The sequence below is a fragment of the Colletotrichum destructivum genome, chromosome 9 (assembly GCF_034447905.1).
Source record: "Colletotrichum destructivum chromosome 9, complete sequence".
Lineage (NCBI taxonomy): Eukaryota > Fungi > Ascomycota > Sordariomycetes > Glomerellales > Glomerellaceae > Colletotrichum > Colletotrichum destructivum.
Window position 1 is genome coordinate 667,325 of NC_085904.1, and position 23,623 is coordinate 690,947.

Sequence of the window (23,623 nt, forward strand, 5' to 3'; positions counted from 1 at the left end):
TGAGGAAGTGAAGTCTTTCCAGCGGAGTAGGGTATAAACACGCCGCCCATAAGCAAGCCATGAATATCGAGAATAAGTAAACGACCTTTAACATGCGGCGGGTAAGCCCGTCTCTTTCATGACAAGACATCCGGCACATTTCCACGTGTGCGCCGGTTCCCTAGACACAATGCTGCTGTTAGACGACGTATCCATCCTTTTGTCCGCCAAGATTCTACCCGTGCTACTCATCTTCTACCCGGGCCGCAAACCGTTTGTCCCCTTTCCACCAGCTTTTCACTTCCTCCTGGATGGGAGCCCCGTTCAGTCCGACCCTCTCATCTTCAACCACCGGGAGGATCGTGTCAGTTACTCCTGCTTCCTTGGGCATGGCTTTCAGAAACCATGGTGTCGAGTCTCTGCGATTCAGACACTGAACGTCGGCTCCACGCTTGACCAGCAACTTCTTGACCATCCTGTGGCCGTGGGCGTCTGCGAGGTGCAACGGCGTCTCCCCTCTGCTATCCCGCGCGTCCACTACCGCGCCATGCCGCAACAGCGTCTCGACAATCTCCAGATGCCCCAAGGTTGCCGCAATGTGCATCGCCGTCCTCTTCCGCTTGGCAATGGCGATGTGCATGCCGGCCCCTCTCTGCAGCAGGAGCTCAACGACCTTCTCGTACCCTTGGGAAACCGCCACGTGCAGAGCCGTAAGTCCTTTGCTGTCCTGGCTGTCGATGGGTGCTTGGTGGTCCAGGAGCATGCCGACGATGGCGAGATTGCCCCAAGACGCCGCGTGATGCAAGGGGGACCGCTTCTCGTCATCTACCGCGAGCACGAGATAGTTGCCGCCTCGCTGGATCAGAGTTTTACAGACTTCCGCATGTTCGCCCTGGATGGCACAGTGGAGAGCTGTGCGTCGGTTCGAATCGACGCGTCTCAGATCCGCCCCGTTCTCCAGCAGCAGGCTGACAATGGCACTGTTCCCTCCCAGCGCGGCGGTATGAAGCGGGGTGAGCCCGTGTTGATCCACGGCGTGAACGAGGTAGTCACCGTCTCTTTGAAGCAGTGTCCGACAGACCGCCACAATCTTGCTCGTTATGGCGCAGTGAAGCGCCGTGCGGTTCTTGGAATCCAGTCGCCTCGGATCCGCCCCGTTCTCCAGGAGCAGCCATACGACAGAGCTGCTTCCGCCCACGGCGGCAAGGTGTAGAGGTGTCTGGCCAAGCTTACCGGCCTGCGCGTTGACGTTGGCCTTGTTCTCCAACAGCAGCCACAGAAGGTTCATCGAGGCCTTGCTGCTGTCCGGGCCGCAGCAGCTCTGCACTGCCGCGTGGAGCGGCTGCGTGCCTTGGTTGTCCGGCTTGTTGACGTCCGCTCGAGCCTGTATCAGCAGCCACGCAGTTGTTGAGCGGTTGTACTTCATTGCCCAACGCAAGGCTGTGAAGCCGTCGGCGTCCGTCGAGTCGAGGTCAACGCGGCATTTGACAAGAAACTTGACCATGTCGTCTTGCCCCTCCTGCGCCGCCCAGTTGAGTAGGGTCCAACTGTCGCGACCCGAGGTCTTAACGGACGCCCCGTGGTGCACAAGAGACTTGATGATGGGCTTGTAGCCCTCGTGGGCTGCCCATCGCAAAGCCGTGTAGCTGTCTTTGTCCGCCGCGTTCACGTCCGCTCCACTCTTTAGCAGCGCCTCTACGGTCTTGAGCTGTCCGTATCTGGCCGCCCATCTCAGACAAGTGTAGCCCTCGGAATCCTCGAGCTCGAGGTTCAGACTTCCAGAGGACAGAATCACTTCCATCAAATTTCTGTCTCCTGCCATGATTGCCTTGTGCAGGGCCGTCCGCTTTTCGACGTTTGGGACGTTCAGCTCGGCGCCCTCTTGGATGAGGAACTCCGCAAAAGACCGGCGCCCGTGAGTTACGGCCCAATACAACGGCGTCTCTCCGCGTTTGGTCTGCGCGTTGAAGTTGACCTTTTTGTTGTTTGAAATCGCCTTTCTGACCAGCCTCTCGAGGCCAAAGAAGGCGGCAATATGCACTGCGGAAACGTTTGCTTCGTGCGAGATCCGGGGGTCAGACATGGCGTGCATCGCCGTGTCTAGCTTGGGTTTGTCCGAGACGAAACGCCAGGCCAGCTTGTACAGGTCTCCCTTGGAACTCGTTGTTTGGTCCAGATGGACGCCCCAAAAATTTGCGGCGTACCTGAAGAGAGGGTATTGTTGGCAAATGTCATCCACACTTGACTCGGGTGGACTTCCGATGCTCAATGGTATCCTTGTGAGACAGTCAAGACAGGTCCTCGTCAGCATTGACGTTGACATCGCCTCTTCATTGGGAAAACCAATCGCCTGGTTTCTCTTTATATACTCCTCGGCGGTTGCGTGAATCAAACGAACGGTTTTCTTGTTGTCCGTAGCTGGGAGAACGACCACGATACCGACGCATGCTGATATCAGGGCGTCTTCAATACCGATGATTTCGGAGGCTTTGGGCAGTTGCCACGGCTCAGACCTGGACTCATCCACACCAGTGTGGATCGCAAGGGCATGTGCCAGCTCGTCGACGCTGAGTTGCCTTTCTGCGTGTACCAGCCAGTTGAGTGCTTTCATCGCCAACTGGCGCTGGGGCCTGTCTTGCTTCTTAATTCGCTCCAAAGCCGTAGCATAAACGGCATCTGGACTTGTGGACAGCTGAGCCAAACTGCTCCTAAACTCGGCCAGGTTGTGGGTGGCCAAGCTGTGAGTAGAAGCCAGGGATTGAATATGTAGATGAGCAAGGAGAAACCTGAATAGGAGTGTCAACGGTCTGCTAAAACCTGACAAGCAAAGGGACGTAAACGCCTACATTCCTTGTGACTTTTGAACAATGGTCTCCAAAGTCTTATCCCTAAACAAGGGGTCTGTCTTGCAGCCTTTTTCTACTATCCCGTTTAGTTGAGGACGGCTTTCGATGAATTTACGGAGATACGAATTGATTTCGTCATCATTGGCGGTAATAGGGAGTTCGCAGCCCGGCTTGATCAGGGCTGAGAGCTTGGGGACAGGCCGCGAAGTAAACAGCAGCCGAAAGTTGTCGGGGAGCTCTTGGCAGGCCTCTAAGAAGCTGTTCAATGTGTTGGCTTCCGTGTCGTCTAGGCATTCATCCAATGCGTCTACGACGAAAAAGATCCTCTTAAAGCTTTTTGCTTGGGATTTGAGCATTTTCAGATAGTCGCGTTCACACGGCATCTGTTGATTGCTCTTCCAAGCGCTGTGTGCTTCCTGAATCTTGGTTGACACGTGTTTGGTGCCATGTAGTAGTTGAAGTATTAAGGTACAAAGCAGTCTTGTCAGGCAATGGTCTTGGTGTTGCCTGTGGTTGAAGTAGACGTAGATGCAGGCTATCTCGTGGTTAGACGAGAAGCGAGTCTGAAGATGATTTATGACTATGGACCTGGAGACGACCCTGTTAGCTTCGGTTTGACAGACGTCAACTGGAGAGAGATGATGATCCCATACGACAAGACAGTCTTTCCTGTGCCCGCTAGATATGTATCATCAGTATTCCAACCCACACAATATCGCTCAGGCTAGCTTGGAGGCATGCGCTTACGAATGCCATGACACCACAGCTTCCGCAAGGTGCCATCACGCCAGTCGTCTTTGAACTCTGCAGAGTTTAGGAACCATCGGCCGGCTTTGGGAGTTTTTTGGGCAATCTGTAAAGATTCGATATGGATCTTGTCGAAATCAAGTGGCTTCGAGATGTGCTTCAGCCATTCGACCGGATTGGATTTGGGATCGCACTCTATCGAATGTGAACGGCTATTCAAAAAAGAGTTCTTATGACTGAACTAACCAATCCTATTTGATTCATGCCCATAATACGCTGTCCCAGCTCGTGCGTCAGCTCTCCAACGACGGGCCTTTCAGTCTCTGGTTTGGGATCTCAAGAAATCCATACCAAAGTTCATGGCACCGCCCCCCGAGTCATACTTGGCCGTGTTTCCCATGGCAATTTCCGAGTAGTGTCCTGTAGAAACGAGGCCCCTACCATTGTCGGAAATGTGCTGCGTGACATTGGTAGCAGGACCACTATCGAATTCCGAGTCTGGGAGGGACGGCTCGACTTCAGCTAGGGACTTGATGGCTTCCTCCAACTTCTCAATGTGCCCCAGAGACTCTGCATGCGCTTTGAAGACCTGGTGGATGGCCAGCACTTTCAACTTGTTCAGGATGTCCTGCATCAGAGCCTCAACCTTGTTTGCCTTGCCGTACGGCACCACCTTCTTGCGGTAGAAGCGGACGAAGGCGGACCAATCCTTGGCGCCCTTGTTCTGTTGGTTTCCAGGCTCAATCTCGCTGAAGATATCCTCGATGGTTTTTGCTCGTTTAAGACACTCTGCAAGAGCGGGCTGAATCGCACTTTTGACATTTTCGTCGGGCTTGTCAATGCTGAGAGCTTGTTGGGCGAGGTCAAGGGTTTCTTTCACCAAGGGGAGATTGCGTCCCACCTCGGCGAATGCTTTAGGGAGGTCTTTGATGTGTTTGATCGTGTCGTAAGTCGCTAAAAGCGACTGTATCACAGTGATCGTCGAGGCGGTGATGCTAAGGGGATCCATCTTGTACAATCCAGCGTCGTTCTGTGTGGGATACTGTCAGTGTACATACAGGATATTCTACTTGACAATGCAGCTTGCTGGGAGGCGCACCAATTAGTAACTTACCTAGCAATGAGACAAATAACAAGATGATGGCAGCAATGACACGAACTCGGAAACAATATTAATAAGATTCTCCCAGGCAAGAAAATTAGAAGGGCCACAAATAGACATAGATCCGATTGTCTCGAGACACTCTAAGGCAATATACTCAAACCTCCACAGTAACGGCCCATCATGCCTTAGTGGACAACGGCTAATGCACATCATGAGCATGCCCTCGCTTTACATTCCGGTAAGCAGGAAGCTCTCGAGGGGTCAAGTGACCCCTCAATCAAAGGGAACCATTGATAGCCAGATCACCCCTCATTGGCCCGACAGCCTCATTTGAGACCAACTCGCAATGCGCAGCAGAATGCATGCATCGCCATGCTGTGGGCTGAGCAGGCTGCCACTACTGGAGTTCGCTGCATGCATGCCGTCTTCCATGTCAGTCTGCCTACACCATTGAATCTTCGAATTGAACAGCCAGCCTTATGCTAGTATTACCATCCCAAAGATCTGTAGATCATCTGATCAAGACCCGGTGTCTTTAGTGGGATCTGTTGTGTCACAATAGGGGACATTGGTTGATATTTATGTAGGTCTTGTAGAGATATCTACCTTGGGTCATCCAGCAGCGCCTTTCAAACCCCTTACTTCTTATGCGCCTAGTCGGCGTTGCAATGGGATGCCGGAATACCCGGTAGCATTGCTGAACTCCGATGCTGCGCCGTGAAGCTGACATGGATGGCTTCATGCATCCTCTAGCGCCAATGCAGATGCAGACTGTCAAAAGCAGAAGAGTCCTCCGGTTGCTATATGATGGCCATATGAAATACAGGCTAAGTTATGCAGCCACAGAAGCAGGCAGTGGCTAGGCAGACTCTGCTCCCCGTGAGGCAACCGAGTAGAGGCGGCCCAAGACATGCCGAGCTGCTGGGGGAAATCGCAACGATGAAAGGGTTGCGAAACAGCGTCCTTTACGCCATCAAGATCCTGGATGAGACAGACTCACACCAAAGAACTCCGAGTTGGCAACATGCAATGCCAGCAGAATATCGGTAGCATGGATGAAGGGTTGACGAGTTGAGTGCCGACAACGTCGATGCACCACCTACATCATTAACCGTGTCCTAGAATGTAACATCCCCTCTTTCTCAAATTCTGACAGCGTCCTTCTTTTACAAGCTAGGGGAATTAAGCCGTCCATAATCTGCATTTTAGCTCCTCCTCACCTATGATTCACGACCTTGTGCGCTCGCCCGCTCGCTCGCTACAGCCATCACAAGAAGCGACTGCAAAGCTTCGAGCTGCGCAAACAACGTATCTCTCGGCAGGTTTATCGGCAGAGGTATATCTACTGCACAGCTATGTACCAAGCTGCACCATTGCAGGGTCACCTTCAACTGACTCCATCCTCTTACCCTGGAAATGAAGGCCATCGCAACGCACCAACACATCAACAAAGCCTTTTTGGAGATAATAGCGACAGCGACAGCGCCAGCAACTGGAGCGATTCAGAATCGGAGAAGTCTACCTACCGAGACGACAGAGCCGAGACTGGGCCCGGTATCAACCCTCTTTCCCGACGGCGAAGACCACTTCACCTCAGGAACCCGATACCAAGCGAGACCTACGCCGACCAAGGTGACTGGGACCAGAACCAACCCAATCCGCGATCTGGTGGTCAAGCTGTTCCGTACACTCGTCCATTAGGGACGTTCCCTTCGACAGGAGGCGGATATACACAACCGCAGCCACCACCTGGCCTTCATCCTTTTCAGCATCAACCTACACACAGTGGCTCACTGCCACCCGGTCAGAATAACATGGCACATGAGAATCCATTTGCGCCAATCCCAGGGCCCTGGAACAGCCAACAGGCTAGACCGTATCACAACAACACGCTACCTCCCACATACGGTCCCCAGCCAATGTGGCCTCCGGCGCCTGAGTATGCCCCGCCGTACCCAGGACCTTTCTCTACAGTCGCACCAGCTACCCCGTATGCTTATCCCCCCCCAAAGACCCAGCCCTACGGGGGCTACATGCCCACCCAGCACCCAGCCGATCCGCCTCGCGAGTCCAGACACGCCTCTCCGTTTCGACCACGCCGGCCGCGACCTCCCGCTGGCGAAGTTCCTTCGCAAGAAGACGAGGTGAACCGCCTTCGGCGGCGGGTCAGGGACATGGAAATGGAGGGCCATCGCGAAAGGGACCTGCGTCAAGCCAGTAGAGAGCGGGAGCAGGCCGAGAGGCAAAAGTGGGAAATGGATGTCAAGGTTGACCAACTGCGGAAAGACATTGAGAGGAGCTTCAAGTCCGATATCCGCGACGCGGTCAACGATATCCGCAAAGAGATCCAAACAAGCCTGTCCGAGTCACAGTCGGAGCCTGGCAGAGTGCCGTCACGGATGGATAGCGGCAGGAGAGGTTACGCGGGTTCGGCCCGGTCCGTACACGGCGATGGAGATATCTGGGCGGAGCGAGGCGGTGAGTATCAGGACGCTCTGATGCAGGAGACAACAAGGATGAAGGAAGGGAGGAGAATGCTCCACCCACAGGATTCAACCTCGGGAGCGGCCTTTCGCCATGGAATGCAAGCGGACCGGGGTTCGGCACGAGGATCACGGATCGATCCCGAGTTACGGAGCGAGGTCGAAACCATCATCTACGACATAATTGGAGGATCTGAATTGGGACAGCGACACTATCGGCGACCGTTGTCGCGGTCGTTTAACCGAGGGACAGCTTCAGACAGTTACGATCCTCGCACCGAAGCGTGGGACTACCCGCGAAACCGGTACCCCGACACCCACGACGGCGGCGTGAACCCTGCCTTGGGCAATCGGTTTGGCCCTCGACGCCCGCCAGTCCAAGTGACATTCGACCAGAACGACTACACTATACCAAGTGCGGCACCCAGTCAACCGGCCGACGAGAGGCCATGGTTGGGAGCACCGTCTAGATCGCGAAGACCGCGGCGCCGAGGAGAGGACGTAGCGGGGCCGAGCGATCCTCGGACCTACGGCGCCGGTCTCCAGCAGCAACCATTGCCAACTCAAGCAAACAACCTGAGGACTCAACCTGGCACGCATGCGCAGGATCCCAGACACTGGGCCGGAGGGAGTAACGGCGAGGCCGTTTCAAGCGCCGGGGCAAACGCGATGGCTTACCAGGACAGAATAAACAACGGCGGAGTGCGGCAGGGCGAGCAAAGCAACCCGACGAGGCCGTTGGGTCGGCGCGGTGAGCACGTACCTGCTTCTGCTGCTGCTATGTATGAGGACGAAGACGCCGGCGAGTTATTTACGGATGACGACGAGTCGGACAACGAGGAGTTGTTTTCCAAGCGCGATGCTACCTATCCCGAGTTTCCGGCCGGCCATCCGGACCTGAGACACCAGCTCCCTAGGGTTCCGGATCCCAGACCACACCTGCGACGAGCTGGGATTCAGTAGCTGTGACTTAGTGCCAGTCTGAAGACGAACAGGGGAAGATTCGAAAAGAAGAGTGATGTGTTATGTCTGTAATGATGAAGTAAAATGTTATGACCGTGCTTCTTTGAATAGATTTTGTCAGCAGACTTACTCAAGTTTTGGAATGATTATCTCAACACTAAAAGCATTTGCAGCCCGCAGGATATCATCGTCGTTATCTTTCTATTTGGAGTGCGCTGCCAGCTTCTCCACTAACATTGCCCCCAGAAGAGCTTGTTGGAGTCTTCTTAGACTTGTATTTTCTTCGCCAAAGATGAGGAGTTGAGAGCAAATATCAATACGTAGCGAGGCACTGAGTTGTGACACGTTGTAAACTTGTTGTGTGCTCAGAACTTGTACCGCGACTTCTACCCATTCCACTAACTGGAGACTCCAAGGTCACAAACCCGCATATACTCAGGTAAGGAAGACAGCTTAACAACTATCCTTCGTGAAGAACTTTGTAAACTAACATGTCGCACTATGCCTTCCAGGCATAAGCTCACATTTATCCCGCGCATCCTTCGCTACAAGTGATCGACCCGATTGAAATCCCACAGAGTTGTGCCATGTTTTCGCCTGGTTAGAGTGATTCCATCGTCGGCAAGACAAAGCACCATCAACGCCCCTGACCAAAACGGCGATAGTAGCTGGTAACCTCCATCGGGGTGCTTCCGCGGCGTCCACATTTCCCATCCCTTCATGTGGACCTGGGTGCAAGTGCCGGCACGGTTGTCATGGCCAAGGTACCGACCCGTTCTAGGGTTTTGAAACCCAAAGTAACCATCCTTTTCAATACAGTACCACAGTGTGCTTGGGGTGCGGCTGCCGCTGGCGTATCTAAGCAAGACCTCGTGGTCCACGAGTGTAATGGCCCTGCGTGTTGATCTTTCAACGATTTGAAAGATATCACCTGGCCATGGAGTATCCCACTGGGTGGTGTCGGAACATATTCTCGTCGAGAATGGAGTAGAGGGTTGATATTGGTCTGAAACTGTCAGTCCCTTATTATGGTGATGGCAAAAAAATACTCAGAGTAGTAATTTGACAGCAAATGGTATTCGGGTCTGGGCAAGGACAGGGTTGGGCCCGCGCTCACCGTGCTCATCCATGCTACTTTCAAAGGGCTCTTCTGTCGCTGTCGAGGTTGTAGGAGTAGCGATGGGGGAGGAAGTCGTTAGGGGAGACCCTGACATCAAATCCTCTTTTTCATTGCCGGTAACCATGGTAAGCGAAACTGGCCGGGACTGTGATGTACGTTCACAAGAGGAGTCAGAAACAAGACATCATGTCAAACTAAACGAAGAAAGTCGCAACGTAGTTGCGGTGCTCAGTACGTTATACCATTATGAAGCCTCAGGCTGCCAACTTTAAGGCGGTCGTATTGTCTCGCCGGGGTTCATTGCAGTTCTTCTTTGCTTGAATCCGGAGTACAGAGACTTGGTCGTCGTCATCCACATTTAATATCAAAGTTGAAGGTAAAGAATAGGTTAGATGCCGAGAAAAAGGTATGGTCGGGAACAGCCAATCGCTACCTCAGAGCTTCCCCCTCCAAGTCCCTGCGGAAGAAGACCCTCTCGTACCCATCCTCCGTCTTCCTTTCCGTCTCGACGAAGCCCAGTTTAGGATACAAGGCGAGATTCTCAAACATTTTGACGTTGGTGTAAAGCTGGAGGTTCGTGCACCGGCAGGCTCTGGCCACGTCCTCGGCACATCTCATGAGAACCCGTCCGTATCCGCGCCCCTGGGCATCCGGGGCGACGACTAGATTGTTTACGTGGAGCGCTTTCGTCGCGGGGTCGTGTCGCAGGAGAATGGCGCCGACTGCCTCGTTTGTCTCGTCGTTTCGGAGCACGTAAACCAGCTGCGTTCTGATGAGCTCGTTGTAGTCGGCCTTCATGGGCGCCGGCTCCTTGCCGATGCGGTCGATGTACTTGGAATAAGCCGCCCTGGTCATGGACTGGATCGCCGGGACATCGTCGAGATTAGCTCTCGCGAGGGTGTGGCCTCCAACAGAGGCTTTGGGTTCAAAAGTTTGTTCGGCCATTTCGGCATGTCCAGAAACTGTAAGGAATCAGTTGTGGTTGGGTATGACTCTTCCGTTTGACTCTTCGGATTTACTTAAATAACGGTACAGATACATAGTAATCGAGGAACCCGGTCCCTGGTCAGGCTAAAGTAAGCAGGTTTCCTATTTGGGACGATTGCGAGGTACCTCCGTACCCCCTCCGATAGTGGAGAGCTATCCGATCCGGAGCGGAGCCACCGAAGCTGACCGATAAGATAAGAGAGTCTGACGAAAGAAAAGAGAAGAAAAAAAAGCAGCAGCGGAATTACCGAAAAGCCGCCGGCCGAAAAATTTCGACTTGTTCGTCACTCCATCCATCGCATGCACGTCCGCCACGGCCGCAAGCAAAGCTGTAATCCGAACCGCGTGTCGAGATCCCTCCTTCATCACCGAAACCCCACGACCGCCGCCATCGCACGCCACCCACCAACAGCTCGCCCGCCGTTTCGAGCCGTCACGAGAACCTCCATCGTCGGATCCCTTATCAATCGCATCTTTCCCTCCCCCCAAACACATTCGCCATGGATCACACGCGCGACCCCTGCCCCTGGGTCATCCTCAACGGTCGGTGACCACACACACACTCTCTCTCCTGAACGCGGACGCCGTCGCGGACCGAGACAGAAACTAACGCGATGCGATGACAGACTTTGGCGGTGCCTTCGCCATGGGCGCGATAGGAGGAACGATCTGGCATGGAATCAAGGGCTACAGGAACAGCCCCTACGGCGAGCGCCGCATCGGCGCCATCTCGGCCATCAAGATGCGCGCCCCCGTCCTCGGCGGCAACTTCGGCGTCTGGGGTGGCCTCTTCTCGACGTTTGACTGCGCCGTCAAGGGCGTCCGCCAGAAGGAGGATCCCTGGAACAGCGTACGCACCCCAACTCACAGCTGATGCAGCTGCGACAAGTATTTTTCTGACAACCAGCGTGCAGATTACAGCCGGTTTCTTCACCGGAGGAGCTCTGGCTATCCGTGGTGGATACAAGGTTCGTACACTTACGATTATCACCCCCGTTGCGCGCACAGCCAAGCTAACGCCGGGAAAACCAGGCCGCCCGCAACGGTGCCATCGGCTGCGCAGTCCTGCTCGCCGTCATTGAAGGAGTCGGTATCGGTTTCCAAAAGATGTTTGCGGGAAGCACGAAGCTCGAGGTGAGTTGCAACGCCTCCCCCCCTTCCCACTCCCGGATGGAGGAGTCAAAATGTGCTAACTCTATCGTACCAGATGCCTCAGCCGCCGCCGTCGGACGAGAGAGCGCTGGCTTAAAACCGACCCGATCGCCCTCCTCTTGCTATTCTATTTACCGAAAAGCGGCATCCAGCGGCCGCCGACGAAACAAACACAACCAACAACCACAGCACATCAAACAAAAAACCCCCCTCTACTCTTCCAGCTCGATGCCTCCCCTTCCTGCGAGGCCCCGATCTACTCTTGTTTTTTTTTTTCACCACCACCATCACCGAAAACGAACGGCGCCGTTCTTTTTTAATCTGCATATAGGAAAAAGGACGGGAAGCGGCGTTCCATGTACTATAAAAAAGCTTTCCAGTCATCGGAGGGGAGAGGAGAGACTAGGATCACTGAGGCAGGACTTTTCCCCCACCGATTCCCTCCGCGAAGAGGAGAGGGGGTGTGGACTTTAGACATTGGGGGACGAAGAAAGGGGAACTTCACATGACTGGGCAGATTCAAGGTGGCAAGGAATCGCAGCTTGATATGACCAGGATTTGGATCCGAGAAGCAGGACGGCAGAATCCCCCCTTTTTATTGATGATGGGCGTACTGAATCTGTGTGGATAGAGATATTGTTCGAATATTGTACCATCAAACATGCCTTCTATCCTCCCTGAGTCGGCCCCATACACGTTTGAATAATTTGCTGCTCCCCCAATCGCCAAATATCTAGGACCTCGAAAACCAAAGGCTCATTCTTACCACTTCTCGCAAAGCTCCCCGACGTCGACGCCCTCCACGTCCCCGCGGTAGATCTTGGCGTACGCCTTGCCGTCGTCGTCGATCCACGCCCGGTACATGCCGTTGCAGTTGAAGTCCTGCAGGATCGCCGACCGTGCGCCCACGACGCCGCCGCTCTCGGGGTCCCGCGACACCACGACCTCGATGCCGATGATGCCGCCCTCCCCCTCCCCCGTGACGCGCCACCGGTTCCCCGCGCTGCGCTGCAGCTCGCCGCCCGGCCCGGCCACGAAGGACACGGCGTCGGCGCCCGAGAGCGGCTTCCACCGCGCCACGGCGCCGACGGTCCGCCCCGCCGCCACGCGCATGAACGAGTCCCCGTTGCCCGTCCCCGAGGCCGCAATCGCGCGCGTCGTCACCGTGCCTCCTTGTCCAAACCCCGTCGGCAACGGGCTGTACATCGCCAACGAGGGGAGGCAGTCCGCCATCAGGCCTCTCAGACTCTCCGAGATCGTCACCGCCGCGCCCGCAACGCCAAACGGCCCCCTCGCCGCCGCCGTCGGATCCCCCTCTTCGACCCACTCCTCGGCCCAGAACCCGGCTCCGACGACCGGGGTGTCCCCGATCCGCCCCGTCAGCTTGTTCGTCAGCCCGCCCGTGCTCGTCGCCGCGCACACGACCCCGTCCTCGTCCAGCGCCACGGCGCCCACGGTGCCCTGCGGCAGGAACTCCTCGGCGCTCCACGTGCAGGTCGCCGCCTCGCCGGTCCTCTCCCTCTCGAGCGCGCGCACGTGCTCGTCCCACCGCCGCTGCGTGAAGAAGTACGCCGGGTCGACGATCTCGAGCCCGTACCGCCGCGCCAGCGTCTCGGCCGTCTCGCCGTGGAGCAGCGTGTGGCCCTGCGCGCTCGGCACGTCGAGCCCCTGAGCGGGCACCGGCGATAACGACGACGACGAGAACGAGGGCCGGCTGCTCTCCGGGTCGCCGCCAAGGTCCTCCTCGCCGTGCTCGAGGATGGCCTTGGCCAGCAGGATTGGGTTGCGGACGCGGCGCAGGCCCGTGACGCCGACGCCGCGCTTCTTGAGCCCGCGCGAGACCATGACGGAGGCCTCGAGCTCGTTGATGCCGTCGCGTGTGAAGACGGCGCCGTGGCCGCTGTTGAAGAGCGGGTTGTCCTCCAGCAGCGACACGGCGTGCGCCGCGGCGTCCAGGGCCGAGGGGAGCTTGCCGGTAGACGACGACGGGAGCGGGGTCGTCTGGTAGGCGCTCGTCTTGCTGATCTGAGGCCAAGGGGTATTGTGTTAGGACCGGAGCTAAGGGACGAGCCAGGACAGGGAGAAGGGGGTTGAGTGAGGGTCTCACAATTGTCAGAAGGGCACGTCGGTAGGCCTCGTACTCTGGCGGCGCGAGGTTGGACGGCTTGATGTTGCCGGCGCCGCCGTGGATGATGAGTCGAGGCTTCACCTTGACGGCGGCCGGGGACTGGTGCTTATACTCCATTGTGTGTTTTTGTGGGACAGGATTCAATGTATATTCAAATGAAGCGAACTGCCAATAATACAGGAGCCAACTCGATGCTGAAGGTGTAAATTGGTAAAAAGAGAGTGATGCGAACAGGTGTGAGTGAGTTTAGGACTACGGAGACTGATAGTGGACGAGGTGTTGTTGTTCGCGATAAGATAAAAAAGCACCCCGCCGAGGACCAAATCGGGAAGCTCGACACGGCGTGGCTTTTCGGCTTCAGCGCGCCGATGTTCGGATCACGTCAACGGAGGGGTGGTGAGGTGACATGCCGGGCGAGTCAGTCGGCGCGGCGCAGTGCACAAATCATAAATCTCACCAGTCTCGGCACATCTCACACTCGAGGAAGCAGGCGGCGTTTTGTTCAGTCTAGTAAATACTTTTGATTTTTTGGGTATCCATCTCTACTTTTTTGAAGCAGATCCTCAAATGAGCCGTGCTTTGTTTTATGCTCCCCTCTCCGGAACGCCGTTATCACCAGCCGATGAAGAAACACCAACAAATGCATCCATCCCTATCGTTTCTCTCTCTCTCTCTCTCTCTCTCTCTCTCTCTCTCTCTCTCTCTGCAAGCTACAGGCGGGCGAATAGAGACCCGATAATCTCCCTACTCTTCACCAAGTTCAGCACTCTGAGACGTTCGTTGTCCAGGTGGGCAGAGTCGCTCGCCTGTCCGCAGGGGAGGTGAGCAGCAGGTGCGCTAAACTCTTTCTCGAGGAACCGGATCGCAGGGATCGAGCCGCCCTCGCGAATGTACAACGGCTTCTTCGGCTTCTTCTCCTTCGTCTCTGCTGCCGTCCTCTCGGCGCCGTCCTCGGCCGCTCCGCCCTCGAAGACGGAAGACCAGGCCTGTATGATGGCCTCCTCGAGTGTCTGGAAGATGGCGTTGGTTGGGTCACCGAGCCAGGGCTCCGCCTTATTATCGACTTTGATGGTCAGCGAGTTCTTGGACTCGAGCGTCGCGAACTCGCTCTCGAGGTACGAGTTCAGCGACGCAATCACGTCATTGACCTCCTGGCCTGGCACGAGGCGCAGGCTGATGTTGGCGCTCGCGTGGCTGCTCACCAGGCTGCCGTCGGGCCCGGACACCTTGTATCGATGAATCGTCAGGTTAGGCTCTCTCCAGCGGGCCATCAACGCGCCCTTGAGCTTGTCGGCGGGTCCCTTTTCTGGGTTCTGCCGCATCAGCGTTGACGCGATGTCGTCGTAGCGTGTCTCCTCCTCGGCTGTGACCGGGAAGATGTCGTCATAAAATCCGGGGATGAGCACCTTGTTACCTGGGCCCTTCAGCTTCGACAGCGTCGAGGTGAGATCGGATAGAGGCTCGTCGTTCATGTAGGAGCCGTCCACGCCGGAATGCTGGTCCGGCAGGTGAGAGTCAACGCAGACGGTGGCATGCAGAACGCCGCGCAGTCCGTAAGTGAGACATGGAACCTCATCGTCGAGCCAGTAACTGTTGGCCAGGAGGATGTAGTCGACATCGCCAATCAGGTCCTTATTCTTGCGGACAATCTCTCTGAAACCGCGAGACGCCGATTCCTCCTCGCCCTCGATCAGGAAGATGATGTCGTTGGCAAGTTTCTTCGCCTGCAGCAGGTCCGTCACTGCATACAGCGCGGCCATGATCGGCCCCTTGTTATCACTGACACCTCTGCCGTACAGATACCCGTTGATGCCCTTCATTTGGAAGGGATCCGTCTCCCACTTGCCCTTTTTGGTGTCGGCTGGAACGACATCGTAATGGCCATAGAAGAGAATCTTCTTCCTCTTCTCGGCCGGCTCGAGCGTACCGTCGAATTTGGCCAGGACGACTGGGTTGTGCGGGCTGCTCTCCGTGCTCAGCATCTCGACATGGCCTCCGAGCCTCTTGAACAACGACCCGAGAAATGTCGCCCCTCGCCGACAGTCCTCGGCGAACTCGGGACGCGACGACACAGTCCGGTATGACACAAACTCTCCGAGGGTCTTGATCATCACGTCGTTGGCCTCGTCCACTTCCTTCTGCTCCTCGAGAGACGAGCAGTCAATGTGCCAGATAGCGACATCGTCATCATTGGCGCCCGTGATGTAGTACTGTCTGTTGTTGTAGGTCGTCACTGCTGACGACAGGACCTTGCCCTCATGTGCCTTCCAGCGTGCGACACACTGGTACTTTTGGCTGATGTTGGCAACTCGTTTGTCTTGGTATTTTCCATAGTGAGCGGTCGTGTGTTTCTGAATGTCGTCAGTAAGGAACAGCGAGAACGAACTTGAGGGCAACATACGCTCGCAGAACCAGACCGCGAAGCACTGAGAAGGTAGCCCCAGCCCATTTGCAGAGTCATGACGTCTCCCCTGTGCCCCTTGATCACCCTCAGCTTGGATTCCGTGTCGAGGTCCCACAGCTCGATAACCCCCTGAAGCTTGCCGGCGTACAGAAACGAGCCGTCAATGGCAAGAGACATGACGGATTCGGCGTCATCGGCGCCAAGCGACATGAGCTCCTGCAAGCCCGGCTCACGGTCATTTTCGGCCGCCTGGTCGTCTCCTTCGGCGCCCAGCTTCCAAAGCTTGATGGTGCCGTCGCCTCCGCCCGAAATAAGCACCTCCTCATCGGGTTCCACCAGAACAGTCGGGCCCTTGGCCATGAGCATCGAGTAGACGTAGCCGTAGTGAGCGAACATCTGCAGAGCGCCCGGGTGTATCTCGATAACCTTCTCGGAGCGCGGAATCAGGGTCCATCTTTCGTCGTTGCGGCGCGGGGTCGAGGTGCCACCGACGGCTCGCGAGTCAAAGAAACGGTGGTTCCGGCGGTCAGGATGCTGGGACGAGTCGTGAGTCACGCGGTTGTTGGGATCCGTCAGGCTGACCCATTGGATCGAGGTGTTCTGGGCGCCGACGTAGACGGTGTCGTGCTGGGCGCTGTAGGCGACGGAGAAGATGTCGCCGACGTCGTAGGTGCTGTAGATCTCATACAGGCGCTTCATGGTCTTGGGGCACCAGACGTTGATGATGGGGTCGCCGGCGCTCGAGAACAGCATGGAGCCGTCGGGGGTCAGGTACAGGCTTAGGACGCTGCGTTTGTGGGCCTGGACGATACGCTCCTGGTGGAAGGTGGCCAGCGACCACACAACAATCTCGCCATCTTGGGTGCCGGCATATATGCGTTCGTTCTCGGCGCTGACGGCGAGGGCGAGCACGGAACTGTCATGCTTGAGGTTGTGCAGGAGTTCGGGGGCGACCTGGGGGCAGTCCTCCGTGTCGCTCAGGGTCGTTGAGAGGTCCGAGGGCGCGATGACCGAGGGCATTGTGTCTTCTGTCGCGCGGGAGGCGGGCTCGTCAGTCTCGTGGCTCTCTCGGGGCGGGAGAATGCAACGGGCAACGGGCAACGGTCAACGGGCAACGGGCAACGGGCAGCGGCTGAGCCGGACGAGAGCAGAGGAATGGGCCGCTCAAGGTAGAGAGATGGTTCCGGATCGGCTGAGACAGTGAAAAGGGGAGGGGAGGGAGGAGGAGAGGGGAGGAGAGGGAGGTGGAGGAGTGGCTGACCGTGACGCATTTCCAGGAGAGGAGGAGGAGAGAAAGATAGAGGCGAGAGAGTCAATGTGCAAGGCAAGACAAGACAAGACCGACGGGTGCGGTATCGCAACAGAAAAATGGCGAATGACGAAATGCGCTAAGAGGGAAAGACAGCACCCGACAGTGGACATTCCCTGGCGTGGATCCCCCGGAACTGCCAAACTTTTGGGTTTTGGGGGGTGGATCTCCTCTGCAGTTCTAAGGGCTCTAGCTCCCGCGTCTCCCAGGTCCACTGCTGTATTTTCAGGGGCAGTTGGCTGTCACGCTTTACCTGCTTCTCCCTCTCCCACTGGCTTGTTTTCTGTCCCTCTCTTCCTCTTCATCCTGTTTTGAACACCTGTAACACTTGTCACACTGGTTACAACCTTGTCCCCTGAGGGAGTGAAGAGGGAAAAGGGGGAAAACTCTTGGTCGAAGGGTAAGGTAGATAGATGAACGGCTTATGCATATGAAAGAAGAAAAAAAGAAGAGGGCTCACCATCTTCATATTCCTCAGAGGACTCGGATCCGACCGATAACCCAGTCAGCTCCTCTTGGATTTTGCGGCATCCCTCGCAGTCGTCCTCGCCCGGGGCGTGATCTCCCGACTTGTACACCACCGCCATCGCTTCTCGAAAGACGACACGGCACACGACGACGATATCGATGTTCGCAGCTATTCTTCCGAGCAAAAAGGGGGTCCGGAGCGGCTGGCAAGTTGAATCCGCTTCAATGTCGGGGTAAAAGCCAGCCCAACGAGAGCGGGCCAACGGCGGGTGGACAGAGAGCTTTTTGTCTATTTGTACGGGACGGCGGTCTCGATGGCTTGGAACTTTCCTGGGTCCCTCACCGCTTTATGACGCAACACTCGGAAGGATGGTATCATTCGAGGTTTACGACAATCGTCTTGGTTGTTGGTATGAAGCGGTATTTGAGAAACGAGATTGCTTGAAGAAAAGGAAGAATGGCTGCCCCGGCGGGACACACGAGCCCCAGCCCAAGGGGGACGACGTCCGTAAAAATGCCAAAAGGGGGCCCGAGATCGGGTTGCGTGATTGCACATCTGCTCTCGTATTACAGATACATACATCTGCCCGTTCGCTTCGCAATGTGTCTCTCCGGGCCGCCAAGCTCCCACCTGAATCTCTACCGAATCCCTCGCTCTGTCTCTCCCATCCACCCGATGGAGAGGGGCCGGCCTGATCTGGCTGAGGGGAGCCACCTGGCTGAGACAGCCCTCGGAAAGCTCGCCGAATCTCCCTGGAGGAGGGCAATTGGGTGTGAGATGCGAGGATTGGGGAGGGCCTCAACACCCGCATAGCTCACCGCAAGATGGTGTGCTGAGCTGGGAGCTTCTTTGCAGTAAGGTGGCATAAATCCTCCCAATCTAGGGTGCGTATGGTGATCCTCCGAAGACCCTGTCAGCTGCCCTACTAGGGGGCGGCCTCGCGTGTTCACAGAGTGAGGAGTGACCGCTGACCACTGCCCACTGACCTCTGACGAAAACGGAGCACCGGTGAACGGCGCGTTTGATAGCATGGGTGTTATCAGCGGCCTCCTGTTTATGTCGTCATGTCACCATAGGTGTTAGTGACACTCCGTGCGTCTCTTCTGTTCTTCATACTTGTCGCTCGTTTGCCCGCAGACCATTCGGCAGAAGTCCGCCGTAAGCCGTCCATCATCCTCATCCTCATCCTCAGGTTGATCCTGGAGTCCAGAGCATGGAGTCCAGAGCATGGAGATGGACATCTGGAGAAATTGCCGGAGAATCGGTGGGTCGTCCCTCTGGCTGAAATTAGGTATGACTCGGATTCCGCCTTTACTCCCTGGGATTTCGTCGTTGGCCAAATATCTCACAGCATGAAGGAGGCAATTGTCTTAACGCGATGAACCGGCCTTGCTTCTGCTTGGAAAGGGAACACCGGGCACGTCAGTAACATTAATCCAACAACTTCTCGACCCCGGCGGCCGTGTGGGGTCGCCAAAGCGGCGTTGGACTTGGCCGGATAAGGGTGCATCGGGCCCTGGAGCTGTGTGGACCATAAGCTTGCGAATCCACCAGGGAATGGCCAATGGAAGAGCCCGAATGTAACCATCTTCCGTTGCAAGGCTGCCTGTATCAGTTGTAGGATCCGGTGGCCAATCTCACCCGGACGACTCAATGTCCAGACAATACCAGATACCTGACCGCATCCAGGAAGCCGTCGCAGTCTCTCATCACGATACACAGGGCGGCGTGCATTTGAACATCCGCATAACCAGACCGGGCTCATCAACACATTGACGCATCAATATCAGGCACAGTGCACCAGCAATCAAGCGGCATGGAGGGCCCGCCACCGAACCCCGGCAAGGTCGTTTGTCCTCTAGAGCGGCCACCCGCGATGACTGGCAGGTCCGTCTTTTTCGCCGGCACAACGAGCAAAGGAGACTGGCGCAAACATCTCGCCGACTCCATCTCCCATCTCCCCGTGACCGTCTTCAATCCTTTCCGCCCAGACTGGGACAGCACCTGGAGGGAAGACATCTCGGATGCGAGGTTCAAAGGTCAGGTCGAGTGGGAGCTCGAGATGCAAGAGTGGGCCGACATCATCGTCGTTTACTTCGAGCCAGACACCGAGGCGCACATCAGCCTGCTCGAGCTGGGTCTATGTGCTCGGTCTGGCAAGGCCATCGTTGCGTGCTCCGAGGGATACAAGAAACGAGGGAACGTCCAGGTCGTATGTGCGAGGTATGGCATTCCGCTGGTTGACAGCTACGATGCATTGCGAGAGAGGCTGGTCAGCGAGCTGCAGGGGGCTAGCATCAATTCCAAGACTCGATGAGATTCGGACAGGTTAGATGATGGATGGAACAAGATTCAGAGAGAGAGGAAATGTCACTCATTTAACGGATTGGAAAGTGACACCATGGGAGAATGGATTCACACTGTGTGATTGGGCATGGGCCCGATTCGGTGAATCTCGGGCCGAGAGAAAATCCGTATGACCCCTCGTTCCTTCTCTCCATCCGTCCTTCCCTCTAGCATTCAATCCGCGCTGGGCTTTGCCCCCCCACTTACCCAATCAGACATGGTTCGCAGCGATCCAAATAACCAAGCACTTCGAACTTCGCCAACCAACTTCTCGTGCGTTTGCTACATATCCCATACATAGCCTTTCCGCAGTGGACTTCCGGAAGAATCATTCAACTCTTTGTCACGATATCTGTTCAACATATTCCTAATCAAGATGGACGACCAATTCGGAGGCCGCACAGATGACGATCTCTTCTTCGACGACTTTGAGCCTGTGAGCGATCCCCAGGTTGTCGAGACCGTCGAGACCGTCGCCATCGCAGCTCCTCCTCCTGCTGCCCCTCCCGCCGCCGTCGCCACACCCCCCGCCGAGGCTCCCAAACCTGAACCAGTCGCTCCAAAGACTGTCGAGCAACCCCCTCCCAAACAGCAACCCGCCGCGAAACGACCGCCTACTGCACCCAGGGGCGGGCTGGCCAACTCGAGGTTCGCTGACAAGCCCGCCGCTGCCCCGCGTTCACCCCGCCACCCAGCACCCGCGTCAACACCCCCGATCACAAAGACGCCGACTCCTCAAGCGCCCACTGGTCCCGCCGCGCAAACCGCTACAGCACCCACGACACCAGCCGCGCCCGCTACCGTAGCAAGCGCTTCGCCCACTGCGACAGTCAAGAGCGCATCGCCCGCACCGAACCCGCCGCAGAACGCTCCCACAGGCCCAGCCGCCGGCACTACCACCGCCAGCGCGACCCCCGGCGCAAACACGGCCCTCAACGCCGCCGCGCGCCTGGGGTCCGGCGCGAACCCGCGAACCAAGCTCACCGAGTCGGAGCTGGCCGCCAAGATGGAGCAGATGCGCATCCTCAACGCCGAGAAGACACGCAAGTTCGAGCAGGCCGAGCAGGACGAGCGCAGCCACGCCGAGGCTTACGCGCGCGGCATGGAGGCGGCGCGACAGCGCAGAAAGCTCGACGAGGAGAGGAGGCGGCGGAGCGAGGAGGAGCGCAAGCGCATGGACGACGAGCGCGCCAAAAATAGGGAGCGGAAGCTCAAGGCCATGAGCATGAAGGAAGGCGGCTGGGACGAAGGCAAAGACGCGCTCGCCCAGGAGGAGGAGAAGCGGGGCTTCCGCGGCGCCAACGGCGGCGTTCGCGGCACCAGATCCGGCGCGGGGCTTTCTGGGAGCAGGTTCGCTCGCGAGGACGATGCCGGCGGAGATCGGTACGGCGGCGCCGGCGAAGACCGCAGAGGTGGCCGCGGACGTGGTCGGGGTCGCGGTCAGGGACGTGGTGGCCGGGGCGGCCGGGGCGGCGAGTACGAACGCGACCACCCCGCTGCGTCCAACGGCGCGCAGGAGACCAAGCCCATCACCGCCGCCGCCGCGAAGCCCGCCGCACCGGCACCCCTTATCAGCACCGACGAGTTCCCCGCCCTCCCCGGCAAGACGACGAGCGGCGATGTGTCGCCGCCTGTGCTGTCGCCCCTCGGCAGGTGGGATGACGAGATGGAGGCGTTCGACGCCAAGCTCAAGAGCGCTGCTGCTGCTGGCGCTGCGAAATGAAGCGGTTTTGTTTTCACGAGGCGCGGAGATGGGTTTGGATCACAAAACAAGCGACGATGCATTTTTTTTTGGATGCCGCGACGGACGAGAAAATGAGTAGGACTTTTTTTATAGGGGGGTTTATTATAATTCGCTTCCGAGCATGGTCCCCCCCCCCCCCCCCCCCCCCCCCCCCTTTCGAATAGGCGCACCTGGGCGTCGAAAATGTAAAAGGGCGCTCCCCCGTCGTCGACGTAAATATATGGAAGTTGTCCGGGCCTCGCCGCCCATCGACTGAGGCCAAATACACCACTGCAAACAAGTACCCGGTGATCTTCGTCTCCCACCATGCCCGTGTGTTGGACTCATTTGACCATTTGACCAGCGCCGGGTCGCCCTCGGATGGCGTGATCGAGTCCTAAAAGACTTAGTATGAAGCAAACGGAACTCCGGTGGTTCGTCACCCACGTTTTGCATTCTGTTCGAGTAGATGCTGGAGACCATGCCCTTGAGGTGGCGGATCGGGGGCTTGGTCGTCGTCCGCTGAGGTGATTGTGCCAGTCGTGGGTATTTAGATTTCACCCTAGCTCGAGATAAGTAGGGATACGCAGGAAAACGTCGCGACGATTCCTCACTTCCGGCCCTTGATGTGGACGGTTTGTCGGCAGAGGCGTCGTCTTCGATGTCGTTCTAGTTGCGGCCTCCTCACAAGCCTACCATCCGCCACGGTATCCCCTGCCGCCCCTCCCGCGGTAACCGCCGCCGCTTCTGGGACCCCTGGGCCCGCCGGGCCCCATGCCGTCATCCTCAACCGGCGCCCGCTGGCGGTGGCGCATGTCTTTGGGGAACGCGTCAAACGTCTTGCGCATCTGCGCGTAGCCCAGGTGCATCTTTCCGTAAAAGTGGTCCGCCAGGCGGCGGTCATTATCAAGCCTGCTGAGGTAGGCGCCGCACACGTCGCAGACCTGGAGCTTCTGGTGGCCCGAGGGGCCCGAGGTGTCCGAGAGGGCCTTGAGCTCCTTCTCGCGGTCGACCTTCGTCTGCTGCGCCTGTCGCACGCGGTAGAACTCGTCGATGGCGCGGGACACCTCGCCCATCTCGCCCAGGATCTCGACCTCGAGGGTACCGTTGTGGATGGTGGAGCCAAATTCCGATATGCTTTTCAGCTAGAGCATAGTTAGCCAATGTGACGAAATGGGTCACGAGAAGGGTAAAGCATTGAGCGACGTACCAGAGCGTTTGTCTGACGAATTTCGTCGGGTGTCTTCTCAAGCCTGCGCTGCGCCGAGTCTATCCTCCTGTTGCAGTCGTCGATGTACTTCTGAAGGTCGCGCATGTAGTCATACTCGAAGCCGTACTTCTGCTTCTCCTTGTCTGACAGCCCCTCGTACTCGGCCTTGAGTGCCTCCGAGTGCTGCTTCGGGCACGGACCAAGGTCCTGCTTGGTGTTTGTGAAGAGGTCGTGGGGACATGTGCCGACGATGAACGACCTGCAAACTTTGGGGTCCGTCATGGAGAGCGAGGCGCCACGGCTGCTGGCCGAGCCGCCCATGAGCTGCTCGAGCAGCTTTCTCTGTTCCGCGGCCATTGTGTGTCGTGGAGTATGTACCGGGGATCGTGATGCGTCGGTATTAGTAATGGCCGTGCTATGTCGTCGATCGTGGGTGCGTTTCGTGGGGGAGAATTGGGTGTTTTGGCGTTGGGATGTGAAGAATCTCTCAAAAGTTTAGACTTGGGCGAAGAAAGCGTGTCGCGCGCACGCGGGATGGGCCACAGGTCCGAGTCGGAGTGGACCCACGGGGGGGGGGCGGAAAGTGGAGAGCTGCACAGGGTGGATTACATAAGGCTGTTTCTGCCTTTGTCCACCGCCTTCCTCGACATCT

General features: G+C 57.0%; 11 protein-coding genes across 11 annotated transcripts; 4 read left to right on the plus strand and 7 right to left on the minus strand.

Annotated features, from left to right (window-relative positions):
• Nucleotides 1-223: 223 nt before the first annotated feature.
• CDEST_13311 (Putative P-loop containing nucleoside triphosphate hydrolase) lies at nt 224-3,874 on the minus strand (the record flags this gene model as incomplete). The annotated part of the gene is made up of 4 exons (XM_062929467.1): nt 3,819-3,874; nt 3,573-3,765; nt 2,826-3,360; nt 224-2,765 (listed from the first exon to the last, which is right to left on the minus strand). The coding sequence occupies exons 1-4, from the start codon at nt 3,840-3,842 to the stop codon at nt 224-226; spliced, it is 3,294 nt and encodes a 1,097-aa protein (XP_062785518.1). The 5' UTR covers nt 3,843-3,874.
• Nucleotide 3,875: 1 nt separating this feature from the next.
• CDEST_13312 (Putative NACHT-NTPase and P-loop NTPase domain-containing protein) lies at nt 3,876-4,750 on the minus strand. The gene is made up of 2 exons (XM_062929468.1): nt 4,687-4,750; nt 3,876-4,602 (listed from the first exon to the last, which is right to left on the minus strand). The coding sequence occupies exon 2, from the start codon at nt 4,579-4,581 to the stop codon at nt 3,889-3,891; it is 693 nt and encodes a 230-aa protein (XP_062785519.1). The 5' UTR covers nt 4,582-4,602; nt 4,687-4,750; the 3' UTR covers nt 3,876-3,888.
• A 1,282-nt stretch (nt 4,751-6,032) lies between these two features.
• On the plus strand, nt 6,033-8,123 carry CDEST_13313 (uncharacterized protein; the record flags this gene model as incomplete). Its single annotated transcript, XM_062929469.1, has 1 exon — nt 6,033-8,123. One exon carries the CDS (start codon nt 6,033-6,035, stop codon nt 8,121-8,123), a length of 2,091 nt encoding a protein of 696 aa, XP_062785520.1.
• A 367-nt stretch (nt 8,124-8,490) lies between these two features.
• Nucleotides 8,491-9,337, minus strand: CDEST_13314 (uncharacterized protein; the record flags this gene model as incomplete). Its single annotated transcript, XM_062929470.1, has 2 exons — nt 8,491-9,129; nt 9,241-9,337. 2 exons carry the CDS (start codon nt 9,335-9,337, stop codon nt 8,669-8,671), a joined length of 558 nt encoding a protein of 185 aa, XP_062785521.1. The 3' UTR covers nt 8,491-8,668.
• A 133-nt stretch (nt 9,338-9,470) lies between these two features.
• CDEST_13315 (Putative GNAT domain, acyl-CoA N-acyltransferase) lies at nt 9,471-10,243 on the minus strand. Its single transcript, XM_062929471.1, has one exon. The coding sequence runs from the start codon at nt 10,186-10,188 to the stop codon at nt 9,673-9,675; it is 516 nt and encodes a 171-aa protein (XP_062785522.1). The 5' UTR covers nt 10,189-10,243; the 3' UTR covers nt 9,471-9,672.
• Nucleotides 10,244-10,525: 282 nt separating this feature from the next.
• CDEST_13316 (uncharacterized protein) lies at nt 10,526-12,124 on the plus strand. Its single transcript, XM_062929472.1, has 5 exons — nt 10,526-10,773; nt 10,857-11,080; nt 11,145-11,198; nt 11,263-11,364; nt 11,438-12,124. The coding sequence occupies exons 1-5, from the start codon at nt 10,731-10,733 to the stop codon at nt 11,477-11,479; spliced, it is 465 nt and encodes a 154-aa protein (XP_062785523.1). The 5' UTR covers nt 10,526-10,730; the 3' UTR covers nt 11,480-12,124.
• Nucleotide 12,125: 1 nt separating this feature from the next.
• CDEST_13317 (Putative peptidase T2, asparaginase 2, nucleophile aminohydrolase) lies at nt 12,126-13,783 on the minus strand. The gene is made up of 2 exons (XM_062929473.1): nt 13,490-13,783; nt 12,126-13,407 (listed from the first exon to the last, which is right to left on the minus strand). The coding sequence occupies exons 1-2, from the start codon at nt 13,625-13,627 to the stop codon at nt 12,145-12,147; spliced, it is 1,401 nt and encodes a 466-aa protein (XP_062785524.1). The 5' UTR covers nt 13,628-13,783; the 3' UTR covers nt 12,126-12,144.
• Nucleotides 13,784-14,014: 231 nt separating this feature from the next.
• Nucleotides 14,015-18,190, minus strand: CDEST_13318 (Putative peptidase M20, WD40/YVTN repeat-like-containing domain superfamily). The gene is made up of 3 exons (XM_062929474.1): nt 17,684-18,190; nt 15,912-16,942; nt 14,015-15,861 (listed from the first exon to the last, which is right to left on the minus strand). The coding sequence occupies exons 1-3, from the start codon at nt 17,808-17,810 to the stop codon at nt 14,221-14,223; spliced, it is 2,799 nt and encodes a 932-aa protein (XP_062785525.1). The 5' UTR covers nt 17,811-18,190; the 3' UTR covers nt 14,015-14,220.
• Nucleotides 18,191-19,305: 1,115 nt separating this feature from the next.
• On the plus strand, nt 19,306-20,151 carry CDEST_13319 (Putative nucleoside 2-deoxyribosyltransferase). The gene has a single exon (XM_062929475.1). The coding sequence runs from the start codon at nt 19,509-19,511 to the stop codon at nt 20,007-20,009; it is 501 nt and encodes a 166-aa protein (XP_062785526.1). The 5' UTR covers nt 19,306-19,508; the 3' UTR covers nt 20,010-20,151.
• A 1-nt stretch (nt 20,152) lies between these two features.
• CDEST_13320 (uncharacterized protein) lies at nt 20,153-21,937 on the plus strand. The gene has a single exon (XM_062929476.1). The coding sequence runs from the start codon at nt 20,415-20,417 to the stop codon at nt 21,759-21,761; it is 1,347 nt and encodes a 448-aa protein (XP_062785527.1). The 5' UTR covers nt 20,153-20,414; the 3' UTR covers nt 21,762-21,937.
• Nucleotides 21,933-23,468, minus strand: CDEST_13321 (uncharacterized protein). Its single transcript, XM_062929477.1, has 3 exons — nt 22,972-23,468; nt 22,209-22,906; nt 21,933-22,158 (listed from the first exon to the last, which is right to left on the minus strand). The coding sequence occupies exons 1-2, from the start codon at nt 23,326-23,328 to the stop codon at nt 22,454-22,456; spliced, it is 810 nt and encodes a 269-aa protein (XP_062785528.1). The 5' UTR covers nt 23,329-23,468; the 3' UTR covers nt 21,933-22,158; nt 22,209-22,453.
• Nucleotides 23,469-23,623: the final 155 nt, after the last annotated feature.

Excerpts from the sequence above, each read along its gene's own strand:
- CDEST_13312 (XM_062929468.1), bottom strand. The coding sequence starts at position 4,581 with ATGGATCCCCTTAGCATCACCGCCTCGACGATCACTGTGATACAGTCG.
- CDEST_13317 (XM_062929473.1), bottom strand. The coding sequence starts at position 13,627 with ATGGAGTATAAGCACCAGTCCCCGGCCGCCGTCAAGGTGAAGCCTCGA. Across the intron at positions 13,408-13,489 it reads GACGTGCCCTTCTGACAATT|ATCAGCAAGACGAGCGCCTA; the intron begins GTGAGACCCTCA and ends CCTTGGCCTCAG.
- CDEST_13316 (XM_062929472.1), top strand. The coding sequence starts at position 10,731 with ATGGATCACACGCGCGACCCCTGCCCCTGGGTCATCCTCAACG. Across the intron at positions 11,199-11,262 it reads CTATCCGTGGTGGATACAAG|GCCGCCCGCAACGGTGCCAT; the intron begins GTTCGTACACTT and ends CGGGAAAACCAG. Across the intron at positions 11,365-11,437 it reads CGGGAAGCACGAAGCTCGAG|ATGCCTCAGCCGCCGCCGTC; the intron begins GTGAGTTGCAAC and ends CTATCGTACCAG.
- CDEST_13315 (XM_062929471.1), bottom strand. The coding sequence starts at position 10,188 with ATGGCCGAACAAACTTTTGAACCCAAAGCCTCTGTTGGAGGCCACACC.
- CDEST_13321 (XM_062929477.1), bottom strand. The coding sequence starts at position 23,328 with ATGGCCGCGGAACAGAGAAAGCTGCTCGAGCAGCTCATGGGCGGCTCG. Across the intron at positions 22,907-22,971 it reads TTCGTCAGACAAACGCTCTG|CTGAAAAGCATATCGGAATT; the intron begins GTACGTCGCTCA and ends ACTATGCTCTAG.
- CDEST_13320 (XM_062929476.1), top strand. The coding sequence starts at position 20,415 with ATGGACGACCAATTCGGAGGCCGCACAGATGACGATCTCTTCTTCGAC.
- CDEST_13318 (XM_062929474.1), bottom strand. The coding sequence starts at position 17,810 with ATGGCGGTGGTGTACAAGTCGGGAGATCACGCCCCGGGCGAGGACGAC. Across the intron at positions 16,943-17,683 it reads CTCTGAGGAATATGAAGATG|AAGACACAATGCCCTCGGTC; the intron begins GTGAGCCCTCTT and ends CCCGCGCGACAG. Across the intron at positions 15,862-15,911 it reads CGCGGTCTGGTTCTGCGAGC|AAACACACGACCGCTCACTA; the intron begins GTATGTTGCCCT and ends GACGACATTCAG.
- CDEST_13319 (XM_062929475.1), top strand. The coding sequence starts at position 19,509 with ATGGAGGGCCCGCCACCGAACCCCGGCAAGGTCGTTTGTCCTCTAGAG.